We start from the raw sequence: 14,652 nt of genomic DNA on the forward strand, positions 1-14,652 counted from the left end.
CAAAATTCTTTATTGTATTTTTATATTTTTTACTTTTCTTCTTTCACTTTTTTACAGAGGTAGTATTTCATACTTAAATTTTAAGATTTTAATGTATGTATCACACACATGAGAAATTTGTGAAAAGAAAAATATTTTTAGTTAGTCAAAGGGAAAGAAATCATGAACTATTCAATTCTTTGCTTTAACTTGTAGCTGCTTTTTCTTTCTTTCAATAAGAATTATGTTCGTGGAATTTGCATAATTATAGCAAACATTTGATTTGGTTCAGTTTCTGTATTCACCTTTCCATCAATTTTTCAAGTAGACACAAAATGAAAGAGAAGTATGTTCTTTTCGTTAAAATATAAATCTAGGAAAACCCTAAATCTTAACCCTATTTCTGACACAGGTTCCTCTTAAATTTATTTTAATGTTTAATAGTAACCTTAACCCTTACTTCCTTCACAGGGTATTATGAAGATCATTATAAGATGTCCAAAAGAGAAAAAAAATCATCTTAAAAAAAAATCATGTATTAAAGCTATTCATTGCTTTATGTGCTCTAATGTCATGTTAATTATTCCATATGTTAATGTGTACATGCTTTTTGAAGTGTTTGCGGGCATTCAGCCTTTAGCTTTGGTCTTTGCAATGTACATAAAATATGCATTATATCCCCAGTAGATTTGCTCACCCTGTCATGTGGTCCATATCTGTGTAATGAGAGATACATAGATGTGTATGGCTATTGTATGTATGTTAGCAAGCGGAATGTTAATTATTAGTGCAAAATGTGAATTTTGGTATATTTAATTTCCCAAGAAAAAATGTTCAAGATAGTATTGATTTTAAATGATTTTTCATGTATTGTAGTACTGCCAGATTTGCCGAAAGGGAGATAATGAAGAACTGCTGCTGCTTTGTGATGGCTGTGACAAAGGCTGCCATACTTATTGCCATAGGCCCAAGATTACTACCATACCAGATGGGGACTGGTTTTGTCCAGCTTGCATTGCTAAGGTAATATTGACCTCAAAATACACTGAAAGTTTTTTTTTTTCCTTCTTGTCATGAATTACTTCTAATGTTTTGTGTTTGTTAATAAGTTTCCCTTACTATATAATGTCAGTACCAAAACATTCTGGTTAGTACACATATACATCAGAAACTTCATCAACTTCCTTCAGGGCTGCAAATCTTTAAAGTGGTATTATAAATTCAAGTAGCCAAAGTAATAGTAGTAATAATTACAGTAAACTATGCTTAGAGAAAAGTAAGAAATTAAGAAGTTTCGTTTAGTTTTATTGTTTTTCTCTATCATTTAAAAACTAGAGACACAAATGTCATGTTATGGATTGATAGAAATGTATTTTTTAAAGTTTTGTTTATATCAGTTACAGGCCATAATCAAAGTCCAATTATGACTGGATTACAAGTCAGTTTGTCTGAATCCTATCAATCAGGATTCAATCCTATCTAATCTAGTCTTATCACTGACTAGTTGTTTCTGCCTCTCATTTTCCTCATCCATAAAATAAGAGGCCTTAGATTAAATTATTCCTATGATCCTTACAGCCCTAGAGGTGGGGGATGGGGTGTTGAGGATGGGAGAAAATATATAATTGCAAGCATTTAAGTATGCTTCCTTTTTTTTAATTTGGTATTTCAAGGCTCAATTCTTAAAGCAGATGTCCCTGATAAAGTAATTTAGAAATATTTAAAATGCCTGCCCACATAAAGGCACTTAATAAATGTTTGATTAAGTTTATGGTTCCATGTATTTGTTTGTTGCAACCATGTATTTTTATTACATGTTTATTCTTTTTACATCTATCTAAATATGTGGGGATGGGGGATAATATGTGGGAGATATAATAGTACAGTGACTAAAGTGCTGGGCCTGGAGTCAGGAAGAACAAAATGCAAATCCATCCTCAGACACTTCTTACCTGTGTGGGCAAGACACAACCTATTTGTCTCTGTTTCATCATCTGTAAAATGGAGATGATAATAATGGTATCTGTCTCGTAAGGTTATTGTGAGGATCAAACTAGATAATCATTTTAAAGCACTTAACAACGCATCTGACACATAGTAAGCACTATATAAATGATAGCTATTATTCATATATATATAGATGCATATATATGAATTTTATTAAATGGTTATATTTAAAAATCTTCCCATATAAGCAGCATGCTAGCCTGTCATATTGAGAAAATGATTTTAATGATTTTGATTGTATAGGAATCTTCAAATGAACCCTGCCCAAGTACAAACTAATTTTGCTTATTCATCAGTAATTTGTGTAGAATTTTATATTATTTGCTTTTATGATTCTGGTTTTTGTTTCTGTTCATTTTCCTTTAATATCTTTTTGGAGGCACTGAAAATAAAAGCAAACACCTATTCATTTCAGAACAACAACTCAGTTAGTTTGTCAATTATACCTAACTCAGTAACTGGAAAGGATTGATAAGAGTAACTGAAAAACTAATTAGGGGGAAAACTATTTAGGACAGTAAAAGAAGACTAATAGCAATGTGAGTTCCCCAGTAAACTTCTATGATGACTTTAAAAGGCCAAAAAACATAGCCAAACTTTGTCCCAAAACAAAAGTTTTCCACATATTAGTTTTATTTGTGAAGATAGGAGCAAAATTACAGCTACTCTTTCAGAGTTTGCTACAACTGACAATTAACTTTATTATATAAAACATTGTTTTAACACTATACAAATAAGAACATCAATTTTATATACCTTCATCTTAAGCTTTGATTTTTTTTTTTCATATACCTATTATTTACTATGCATTTCTGAAGCTTTCTCATAGGCATGCTTAGTCTTCATATTCAGAACTAATTTTGAAATTCTAGCATAACTTAATGGGCATAGTATTGGATGCCTGGGTTTAAATCCTATCTCTACTACTGTGACCATAAACAAATAATTTCCATCAATTTGGGCCTCAGTTTCCTTATCTGACAAGTGGGGAGGTTCCAACATCAAATCCTTCGACTCAGCCATTCATTTTACGATTCTATTGGAATAAAATTATTTAATTTGTGTGTACATACTTGGGATTTTAAGTATGCTAATATCCATTCAGGACATTCAAATAAAATTCACTAAACACCACAAAAATTTAATTAAATTTAATTAATTAGTTAAAAAATTTAATTTAATTTAATTTCAAAATTCAGTTTTCTTAAAAATCAGTTTTTTTTAAGACATAAACTTAAAGCAATACAAATTGATGATAGTAATTTTTATCCATTATCCAAGGTTTGGGAATGGCTTTTCTTATTTTCTCTGCTCTTTCCTCTCTCTTCTGTTTTGTAGAACACTTCATTTCTCAAATTTTTCAATTATAATTTTAAAACTATTGAACTATTATTAAAATCATTAAGGCTAAGTCTAGACTCTGCCCATTCACTCGCTGTGTGATTTTCAGCAAGTTACCTCCCCACTGTGGTCTTATACTTCCTCCTTCCTGTGCTGAAAAAGATTGCCTCTGAGTCCAATTCCAGCTGAAAATCTGTGATCCAAAGAAGATTAAAATTTAAAAGCATTTTTTCCCTCCATCAAAATATCAAACATTCTTTCTCAATGTTTTTAATGTGGATTGGCTCATGAAAAGAAGCCAAAATGATCTAGTTAGTATGGAACTTTTATTCAGGAAAAAAGAAATAAAATAAATGGACAAATTTCATCTGTAATTTATAAATTTGTAATTATTTAAATCTGTAACATGAGGAATGTTTATTTAAGCTTATAATATTTTAATCACTATAACTATAATTTAGACATTTTACCTTATAGGTATAAGGTTAATAATTAAAAGCTAAAATAACATTTTATTTGTAAAATAAATTTGTAAAATGTTTACTTCAGTTCTATAAGGATATATATGGTTCTACAATGACAAACAACAATGTGTCTATGATAGAGGTGTCAGACTCACTATTAAAGCCTGTGAAACCAGATTAAGGTATAATTGGGAAATGTTTAACAAAATAAATAAAAAATAGAAAACAACACAGGTAATGTTTGTTTGTAGTTTTCTAAGGCAACATACGGACCAGAGTTGTTTCTTTGTAAATCTGATACCACTGGCCTATGATATGGGAGATATAAAGTGAAAAGAGTAGTGATTCTGGAGTGCAAATTCTACTTCATATTTTTATTAAATGTGTGACTTTGAGAAAGTAACTTACTTCCCTAGTCCCAGTTTCCCAAATCTATAAAATGGGGAATTAGACTAGATGTACTCTCAGGTCCCTTTCAACTGTCATTTTATGAGCCTAGAATTTATCACTTTGCAGTTAACCAGATGATAAGCCTTACCACACTTAGCTACAGTATTCTTGGATAACAGTCTTTGCTAGGTCCACATACAACATTTTGGAAGAAATTGTCAGAACTTGTGTGTGAGTAGTAATCCCTTAGGGCCACAAGGCTTTCCATCACAAGAGTCTTCCAAAAGAAGTCTTTAATGGGGAGCCTATTTTAAAATGTAAGATTTTAAATTTTGTGAACTCCCAAAGAACAGCTTTAAATGTACTTTAAAGAAAAGCTTGTTCCTGAAATTCAATAAAAGAATATAACCAACTTTGAATTATTTTGTTGGATTATTATTCAGTTTGTAAATTATCTTTGCCCTTTGCTTTTCTGGATTAACCCTTTGTTAGATGATTGTTGGCTGTTTTATTTCATTTGTCATTAGCATCTTCAACTTAAACTAGTTAATTTTATCTTAATAATTTAGCCTTGCTAAACTGGGTTTGTTTGAGTCTCTCACTTGTTTTGTCATCATAGATATTGCTATCTCAGTTACAAATTTCTTTCTTCACTATCCTTCTGACATTGTCATCTATTCTGTGTAATAGGCTTTTTTCTGATTCTAAAGCTAATGAAAGGCTGGAAAGAGTAAGCATTCCTTTTGATCCAAAAGTGTTTCCTCCCTAACTCGGAAAAATGTGTACTACTATTACTACTACTTCTTCTTCTTCTTCATAGGGTTGTTGCTGTTCAGTCCTTTCATTCATGTCTGACTCTTCATGACGCTTTTTGAGATTTTCTTGCCAAAGACACTTGGGTGGTTTGTCATTTCCTTCTCCAGCTCATCTTATAGAGGAAACTGAGGCATCATTTTTACCTCAAAATGTCTTTCTTGATTCTCAGCCCAGTGCTCTATACATTTTGCTACCTAGCTGCCCCCTTCTTAATAGAGGAAGTATATGAGTCATGAAGTCTGAGAATACCAACCTCACTAGCTAAAGCACTAAAGCACTGAAGCATGTCAAATTGTAAGAAAGGAAGCTTAAGGACAGGATATTGGCACTGAGCAGTTTTCTATTTTCTCCTAAGTGAGACTTATAGTCTTTATATTAAAAGTGCTATATATTCTCAGAATACTGGTACTTTTCAAATATAAATATAAATACTTTCTATAATTTTTGGTTTGTGCACACTACATTATTCCATGAATAGAAGAGGAGTTACTATATAACCTAATGTCTAAAAAGTCATATACTTTTGGGAAGATCAGTGTAGTCACTTTGCTTGTCTCTAGTAGGCATAGATTATAATTTTGATAAGATGGTAAATGTAGATTTGCAGTAGAGAAAAAAAATTACGACTTTTCTTGTACTTTTTACCCATTTAACACACCATTGATTATAGTACAGTACATAAAACTAAGAAAAACTTTTGGACTGCTTTAAGTGGGTGTACTACATTATAAGATCCTTGTTGATTTGCACATCAAAATCCATAAAAATGAGAAGCTAAAATGCAATCATAAATAACATTCTCATTTATATGTCCAAAACTGGAATTGAAGACAATTTTAATTAATTAAATTCTCAGTTTATAAGAAACAGAAACAAAAAGTCCACTAAATTATGTTTATTTCTTTATAACTTTTAGAATTTTGTTTTAAAATGTAAAATAGCACATTTTTTTTTGTTTACTCTGTGCATAAGCATTATGGTGAAAACTAATTTTTTTAATATTACATATATAACATACATATATGTAATATTACTATTACAGATATATCAATATCTACTGTAGTCTGTGAATGACTTGTGGGAGCAATTTTTGGTCTTTTAATGAAAAAAAAAAAGGCTGTTAACCTCTGTAGTAGCTATTTGAAATGACTAGAAATTTGATTTCAGTCTTGGTCCCCTGTTGTCATGAAAAGCTGAGAACTCACTGTAACCACCTTTTAAAAGCTGCTGTGTTTTCAGAAAATGATACCTTAGCCATCTGTCATTCATATATTTTCTAGTTAAAATTTATTGGCTTGAGAGATCAATTCCTGACTGTTGAGAAATTCTTGCAAATTAAATAACAGCTTTGGAATATTCTTGAAATGAGTTAAATCAATACTATAATCTACTCAACTATTTCCTAATTACTGTAAGATTTATATACCTCAATAGTTAAGAAAATAGCTACAAAGAAGGGAGTTTAACAGATCTGAAATTGAGAGAACCACTTTTTTCAAAGGCCCAATGTACTTTCTTTGAATTTAGATATAGTACTTAGATTATTAAATAGAATTTTTAAACTAAGAAACATTAAAAATTATCTAATCCATCTCCCTTATAGATGAGAAAACTGAGACCCAAAAATGTTGATTGATTTTCTTAAAATCATACTAGTGTGAGAAAAGTAGAAATATTCTTTCCACTGAACCTCATTGTCCCCCCTTCAAAACAAAACAAAACAAAACAAACAAACAAACAAACTAGAGAAATGTTTTAACATTCTTCCATTCTTCATCCCTCTAAGAATATGGAAGTTTCTTGGCAAACTGCATTTGCACATATAATTGTCATATATGCACACACATAGATAGCTCAAACATATGTGTACATAGATATACCATTATTTTTGTCCACCCTAAAAACAAAAGTTATCCTTATCCAGATTTTATGGAAACTTTTTTTCACATTTAATATAGTTTATCATCTATCTACGTTTGGGATTATAGTAATCTTTCGACTTAGACTAAAATTTCATTCTTTGTTCATATTGCTTTTCTTAATTAAATTATATTCTAAATGATCTTTTTATAATCTTAAAAAATTCATTTACTTAGTGCTTTAGAGAAATATTCCTGACTTGTTCTACAGTAAAAATGATTGGTGTACAATAGTGTTAGTATATTAGAGAGAATTATGAAGATAAATTTGATGGGTGGGAGAATTTTCTTGCTGTATTAGCTTTTAGTCTTGTCATTAGAGTTGGCATAAGTATTATTATTATTATTATTTCTATTGAAAATTTAGTGGTTATGTGATTCCTGGGTTTTTGTATCACTTTGAAACAAACTTTTTCTTATCACTTGCTTTTGATCTGTACAATTTTTTCCCTCCTTCCAAGAACAATTTAAAAAGTAAGAACTTTTTGCATTCTCCCATTACTTATTTTAATATGGAAAATATACCTTTATGGAATTGATATGTAATATGGATTGATATTTATTTATACCTTATTTGTATTTTTCTGTTTATAGGCAAGTGGTCAAACTCTAAAAATCAAAAAACTTACTATCAAAGGAAAAAAGAGTAATGAACAAAAGAAAGGGAGGAAATTATCTCTAACAGGTGATACTGAAGATGAAGATTCAGCAACCACAAGTAGTTCACAAAAGAAAGGAAATAAAGACCCCAAGAAAAGAAAAATGGAGGAAAATGTCTCAATAAACTTGTTAAAACAAGAAAGTTTTACTTCTATTAAGAAACCTAAAAGAGATGATTCCAAGGACCTGGCTTTATGCAGGTAGTTTCTGTTCTTCCTTTAAATTTTCAATATCTGAGGCAGCTAGGTGGTGTAGTGGATAGAGTACCAGCCCTGATGTCGAGAGGATCTGAGTTCAAATGTGGCTTACCACTTAACACTTCCTAGCTGTGTGACCCTGGGCAAGTCATTTAACCCCAATTGCCTCAGCAAAAAATAAATAAAAATTTCAATATCCTCTTAAATGCATTAAAAACTTTAGAAATGATAAATGCTTTTAAAATTAGCATTAAATGTTAACTATGAATTTGTTTCAAACTTTAGCATGATCCTGACTGAAATGGAAACTCATGAGGATGCATGGCCTTTTCTACTTCCTGTAAACTTGAAACTTGTTCCTGGTTATAAGAAGGTTATTAAAAAACCAATGGATTTTTCTACCATTAGAGAAAAACTAAGTAGTGGACAGTAAGTAAATGTATTATATTGTAGTCTATTGATAGCATCATATGTGACTTTTATTTAAAATTGCCTTTATTATGGTTTGAGATTATCATAAGATTCTAAAAGCAGAAAATAATTAGAAGTTTTTAAAAAGTAGATCTTGATTAATCCTTTATTTCTTTAGAAGCATCAGCAATCGGCATTTGACTAGGCATGTGAGGTGAGAAGGGAATAATCCTTTTTAGTGTGTTCTACCCAGTAAACTAAAGGGAAAGTAGCTTCCCATTAATTGGCTTTGTCGTACCATATTAAGTTCTTCCTGGGGTATATGGGGACTTATACATATTCTAGGAGTGAGTTTTGTCTCCGATGGAAACTGTACTTTTAGAGCTATGCAGATGAGGCCGATAAAGACCGAAAAAAAATTTTTTTAAATAGCAAACTGAGTAGTTATGGTTAGGGAACTGATGGCAGGTACTGGGAAAGGCAATTGGTAGATAGCTTTATAGTTCATTGTGTAAAGTTTCACCTTGATGTGGGAAATAATTGATAGTATTTAAAAGGGTTCTGAACCAGACCAGTAATATGGGCTGAGAAATCTCTTTTTTGAAATTTTGAATGGAGAAGAGTTAGAGGCCAGAAAGGAGGCAGAAACCAAAGTCCAGGACTGGGGTAATTGGCACTAAGACAAAAGTAATAGAATGGCAGAGAAATGGAATTCTGAAGTACTACAAAAAAAAAAAAAAAGAAGAAGAAGCAATAATAAACTACCTCAAAATATAATTAGAATTTCTGCCACTAACGATCTTTCAGAGCTGGAGGCTGGATGTTTTGTTAGGGTGTTACAGCCGAGTTTCTGTACTGCTTCAGGTATGGGGTAGATCTCAGATGTCCCTTCCAGCAGTGAGGTTTTTTTTGTTTGTTTGTTTGTTTTTGATTTAGAATAATTCAAAGCCCATTGACTTAGCTGTGATTTGAGACAGTAATGATTCTCTGGTTTTTGAGGTTAGCTTCCTCATAAGAAATTTAAAATCTCTGAAAATGCTAGAAAAGAAATAGAAATTTTTGCTGCTTTGCTTTTCAGTATTATCAAAGCATTATTCCCAAAACTTGAAAGTCTCACTTGTATTATTAATTTTTTAAAATACTCTTTATCCCAAGTCAGAAATAATTTAGAATTTGCATTTCTCAAAGCTTCTTTTGAAATATATTGGCACTTCATTTAGCTTTAATATCCCCTCACCTACTACTTATCCATTGGAGCAATCTCCTTCCCACTGTGCTTGCAGAGTATGAGCTCTTCCTAGTGGAAACACTGAAAAAAAACCTGAGAGACCTAAAATGCCCTTTTCTGTTTAGAAGACGGTAATTTCTTATGACTATGTCATAAATGACTTATGTCATTTGCAAATGAATTTTACAGGGTTTCTTTTATTTATATTGGTGTGCCTGGAGCTGACTGGAAGAATAAGAAATAAAGGAATTAGTAGCTGGGAAGAAGAAGAAATTTAGAAAATAGTGTAAGTTTAAAAAGGGAGAAAATATACTGAGAAGATAGAATGCTCAGATGTTAGGGAACTATGAGCTATCTAAGGCTGTACAATTAAGAGCCTGTGTCTTGATTAAATGAACTATTGTTTCTTTCCTTTGTGTTTTTTTAAATGTGTAGTTAATCTACTTGCAAAAGCTGTATTAGTCTTATTGTTACTTGAACTAAGCATTGTTTATATCTCAGTTGCCAAACTAGAAATTGTAGGAGTGAACCTTAAAATGATGCCTAGGGAGATTAAGTAGTTTCTTTAAGATTTAACTGGTAGTATCAGAGATAGCATTTGAAATCAGATTCCAGAAAGTCCAAGAACAGAAATGGCCCAGAAGCTTGGGAAAATATGTACATATCGGAAAGATGGGGTCATCTGAAAATATGATTTGCAGAAATCTGTTAGAACTCTCCCCATTCAATTTTATTTAATGTTATATATTCATATATATATATATATAATATTATTTAATTAATGCATTTTCATACTTTAAAATTTCAAACTGGAATTTCTAAATATAGTTGGCTTAAGTCCATTTCTGATCAGTTATATCATGAATAAATGAAAAAAAGAAGAAAAAAATTGTAAAACAGGTTTTAGCATATAATTCTAGGGCTTAAGACTCTACCCAGAGAAAATGTTCCCTGGAGCCAATAAATTTACAATCTAGAAAAATAGTTTACAATCTTGCAGCTAGGTGGTACAGGTAAATAGAGTGCCAACCTTGGAGTCAGAAAGACCCGAGTACAGATTGGATGCCAATGAAATGACTCAACAGTACACACTGAGTAAGGGAGTTTGGGTTATAGAAATTTACTAGGATAATGAGTTTTTCTGTAGGGTAGTTAGACTGACCAGATGCAACAATAATATGTTGCTTATTATGTCCAGACCAGTAATTAGAGTGAGTAGAAGAACCAAAAGCAGAGTGTCACAGAAGAGATCGCAAGGTAGTCTGCCTGAAAAGGTACTTAGAACCTCTTTATTTGTCAGCAAAATAGTTGTTTCAGTAGGGAGGAAACTGGTAACAAAAGCTTTTTTTTTCTCTTTCTCTGTTCCAGGTACTCTAACCTCGAAACTTTTGCTCTAGATGTCAGGCTTGTTTTTGACAACTGTGAAACCTTTAATGAAGATGATTCTGACATAGGCAGAGCTGGCCACAACATGAGGAAGTATTTTGAAAAAAAATGGACAGATACTTTCAAAGTGAGCTGAAGTTATCAGAACTATTCTTCCCCCTTTAAACAGGACAGATGAGACCAGCAATGTGAACTGTATTTACATAAAAGTGCAAGGCACATACATAAGACTTTTTTTTCCCTTAAGTATCAGAAAAGTGATACTACTTCTAAAGGCTTCACTCCTACAGCAACCATGGCCCTTGGTTATTGGTTTGTATGTTTTATCAACTAATTTAGGTAGAACAGGGAAGCACACCCAAAGAATTTTCAAAGAGAGGGGTGTTATAGTGCAATAGCAATGAAAATATATCAAAACGCACTGAATATTCAACCACCAGAGCTCTACTTGGGAAATGGTTTTCCTTTCCCACTCAATAAATATCTATTTTTCATTTTTTTACTTTGTAGTTTATTTTTTAGTGAATGTATTTAATTTTATGAATTATTTATGATTAAACTGCATCCAGAATCTTCGTTTTCTGTGAAAAGGAAGAATTAGAAAATTGCTTTAAATCTTGAAAATACAACAAGGAATGTTTTAAAATATAAAACAAAGCCAAGTAAAACTGTTTACACTGATGTGCTATAAAAGCACTAAAAATTAAACTTTACTGTAGAGTAACAAGTACATTTATATATATGTTGCTGCATCACTTGTGTAGTTAAATTGTATTTCAAGACAGTGAAGAAAAATTGACATGTATATACTGTTCATTATTGTTTATATTAAGTATTGTTTTAAATATGTATGATGTGTACATATTGTTTGCAGACATTATTGTTTATGCCTTAGAAGGATTGTAGCATTTTATTTTAGTCTTAAGGTAATTAATTATAGCTATACAGCTTGTACAGTAATTATCCTCTACCAACACTGTGGAGTCTCCTTAATCTTGGTAGTGCCTGCCTTTGAAACAGGGTGTAGGGGATATTAGTTTTCCATTTTTTTCTATTTTGTTATATAATTTCAAGCCACCAGGGCCTCAAATTCAAGTATATAATCATTTGTATCCATGTGGAATAAAATTGTGACAATTTCCTACGCACACAGTATTTTTTCATAGAAACATTTCCCTCCCATTTGCCTTGCCACAAAAATAAATTTAAAAAAAAAAAAAAAAAAAAAAAAAAAAAAAGGACATTTGTAACCACTGTGTTTTATCTACTGTGTGTTGTGGTGGCCTGTTGGAGGCAGATAGATCAGAATTTTTTTTGTACCTATGTAAGAGTACTTGAAGTTTTATTTAAAATAAAATGTTGTGGAAAAGGTAGCAATCTTTTTTCCCCCTTTTTTTTAGGAGTGTTATTTTTCACTAGTATGTGTGGCACGGATACAATAAAAGACTTTTACAAACTAGTTTAAGTTTTTTTTTTTTTTTTTTTTTTTAGTAACCCTAAAGTTAGAGTATTTTTTAAAATCCTGATTTCTAAATGCTTTTATTGACATCCACATAGAGAACCAGAAGGAAAAAAAAGTATTAAAAGTATAATATATATCAAAATGATTAAATTAATTTAGTTCATAGGATTCAACAAAAAGTGATAGGGGAGTTTTCATTATTTACCACAAAATATAGGGGAAAATGAAAGAATTGAGAGCCACAAAAACTTACACAGAGTATCCTTCAAATTTCCTTAAATGGTTAGCTAACACATGTATACAATTTATCATCAGCATGCTTATTATAGTGTAAATGTCAGGTTTCAGTTAACTAAACATTGAAATAACACTTTAAAGGTTTCATTCAAAAAAAAAATACAAAATAGAACTGAGAACTCAAATGTGTTTCTGTGTTTGAAAAATTGTCAGTTGCTCCATATGGGTTATTTATCCTTTGTGCCTTAGTTACTTTATTTTTATTGCTTATGCTCCACACCAGGGGTTCTTAACTTTTTGTGTGTCATGGACCCTTTTGGCAATTATATGAAATCTACAGATCTTTAAAATCATGTTTTTAAATGCAGAAAATAAAGAAAACCAATAAATTGAAATATCAAAATATTTTTTTAAGTTTACAAACCTCAGGTTAAGAACCCTTGATCTATGCATTTAAATTAACTTATATTAGATGGAATATAAAGGGACTACATATGAGTATATTCTAGCATGTACCCAAGGAATTCATTAATGAAGGCAAACTATCAGAATGAAGAAACATAAAAATACCAAATTTATTACATGTTAACAACTCCATTTGAAAGGCAAATAAAATATCCTTGAAAGAAGGAAATTTTGGTAAAATTTTAAATAGGGATTTTTTTTTAACTACTGTAAATTTAATTCCTTCAGAGATAGCTGTATCAATAAAATGGGAATGTTTTTTCTTCATGCATGTGATACATAAATACATAAGTTCTTGATTATCTTAATATTAAGCGGATACATATAATACTTTAAGGTTCACAAACACTTTACATAAATTGTCTCATTTCATTCATATGAGCTAATTACAATAGGTAAGTTTATTATCCCCATTTAATGAGATGAAGAAACGGAAGCTGAGACACAATGCTCATGGTGGTGAAAGATATTAAATGTTGAAAGAATTCTGGTCCCTGTCTTTCTGATTCTTAAGTCAGATATTTTATACACAATAGCATGTTGCTTCACAGTATCAAATGAGATTATTAATTTATGTAGTCCAAGATAATGTTTAAGTTACTCCAAAAATCTTGCATTTCCCAAGGTGCCGCACCTTCACTTATGCTACTGTTGCTACAATTATCAACAGTGATCAGATACAACAACTATTCCACATCACTCTTCTTCACAAAATATCTTGAACTGCTACAGTAATCTGATTTTTCAATACATGGAAACATTCTCAATCTGTATTTTTGACAAGGAGAAGGAATTGGGTTTTGAGTACACATGATGTTAACTTTGGCAAGATGTAAACATTTCACTTAGAATTTAGATTTTTAAAAAGAGAAAAAATCCAGGCATCGTTTGAAATTTACTCTAAAATTGTGAGAGACCAGATTTCAAAGGTTCAAGTTTAGGTTCTGTAACCTAAAATTCTTTGGGAGAAGTCTGCCTAGGAAGAATAGGACCTAGCTTTCAAGAATTAAATTCTGAAGCTCCAAAGAGAATTTATATGAGAATGAGAAAGGGGAATTCACTAAAGAATACAGTGTATATACATGTTAGGAAATCAGCAAGCAACTTATTTTTAAAGAAAATGGAAACTAGAAGACAGCTGGTGACACAATGTAAAGCACTGGCCCTGGAGTCAGGAAGACCTAAATTCAAATCCAGTGCACACACTTATTATTTAGTTTTGTAATCCTGTAACTTATAAGTCACTTGTTTATTTCACTTTTCCTCATCTGTAAAATAATAATCGCCTACCTACCTCTCTGGATTATTGAGAATGAAATGATATCATTATAAAGTTCTTAGCACAGTATATTTTGCATACTAGTATAAATGTTATTGTTAATATTTTTTACTATTTTACCAAAGTGCCAAAGTGTGGCACAGCCCCATTAGAATAATTTGGGGGATTTTTAAACATTAACATGAGCTGCAATGGGCCCATTACCAGTGTTTAGAACAGTGTATAGGTTGAAATAAATTTCTGTTGATTGAGAGATCTAGGTAACAGGGAGCCACAAAGATTTAAGATCACTTCATCAAGAATAATTTATACCAAACTAAACTAGCCATTTCCTTTTTTTTTGATAGTGTTATGAAAATTGCTCCCCAAAATTCTATTCTGCCTAATGTTAGTTAGCAAGATGACCCTGAT

General features: G+C 31.1%; 1 protein-coding gene across 35 annotated transcripts in view; it reads left to right on the forward strand.

Moving 5' to 3' along the window:
- BAZ2B (bromodomain adjacent to zinc finger domain 2B) overlaps positions 1–12,257 on the forward strand; it is a 325,060-nt gene extending 312,803 nt beyond the window's left edge. For 34 of the 35 annotated variants that reach the window (XM_031960627.1, XM_031960595.1, XM_031960592.1 and 31 more), the window contains 4 exons: positions 856–1,002; positions 7,511–7,776; positions 8,059–8,202; positions 10,781–12,257. In XM_031960627.1, the coding sequence (XP_031816487.1) occupies positions 856–1,002; positions 7,511–7,776; positions 8,059–8,202; positions 10,781–10,934 (711 nt within the window). In that variant the 3' untranslated portion in view covers positions 10,935–12,257. Of the gene's footprint in view, positions 1–855; positions 1,003–7,510; positions 7,777–8,058; positions 8,203–10,780 lie in introns of those variants that run through there. The other variant, XM_031960628.1, reaches the window with a different exon arrangement.
- Positions 12,258–14,652: the final 2,395 nt, after the last annotated feature.

The sequence above is a fragment of the Sarcophilus harrisii genome, chromosome 3, assembly GCF_902635505.1.
Source record: "Sarcophilus harrisii chromosome 3, mSarHar1.11, whole genome shotgun sequence".
NCBI lineage: Eukaryota > Metazoa > Chordata > Mammalia > Dasyuromorphia > Dasyuridae > Sarcophilus > Sarcophilus harrisii.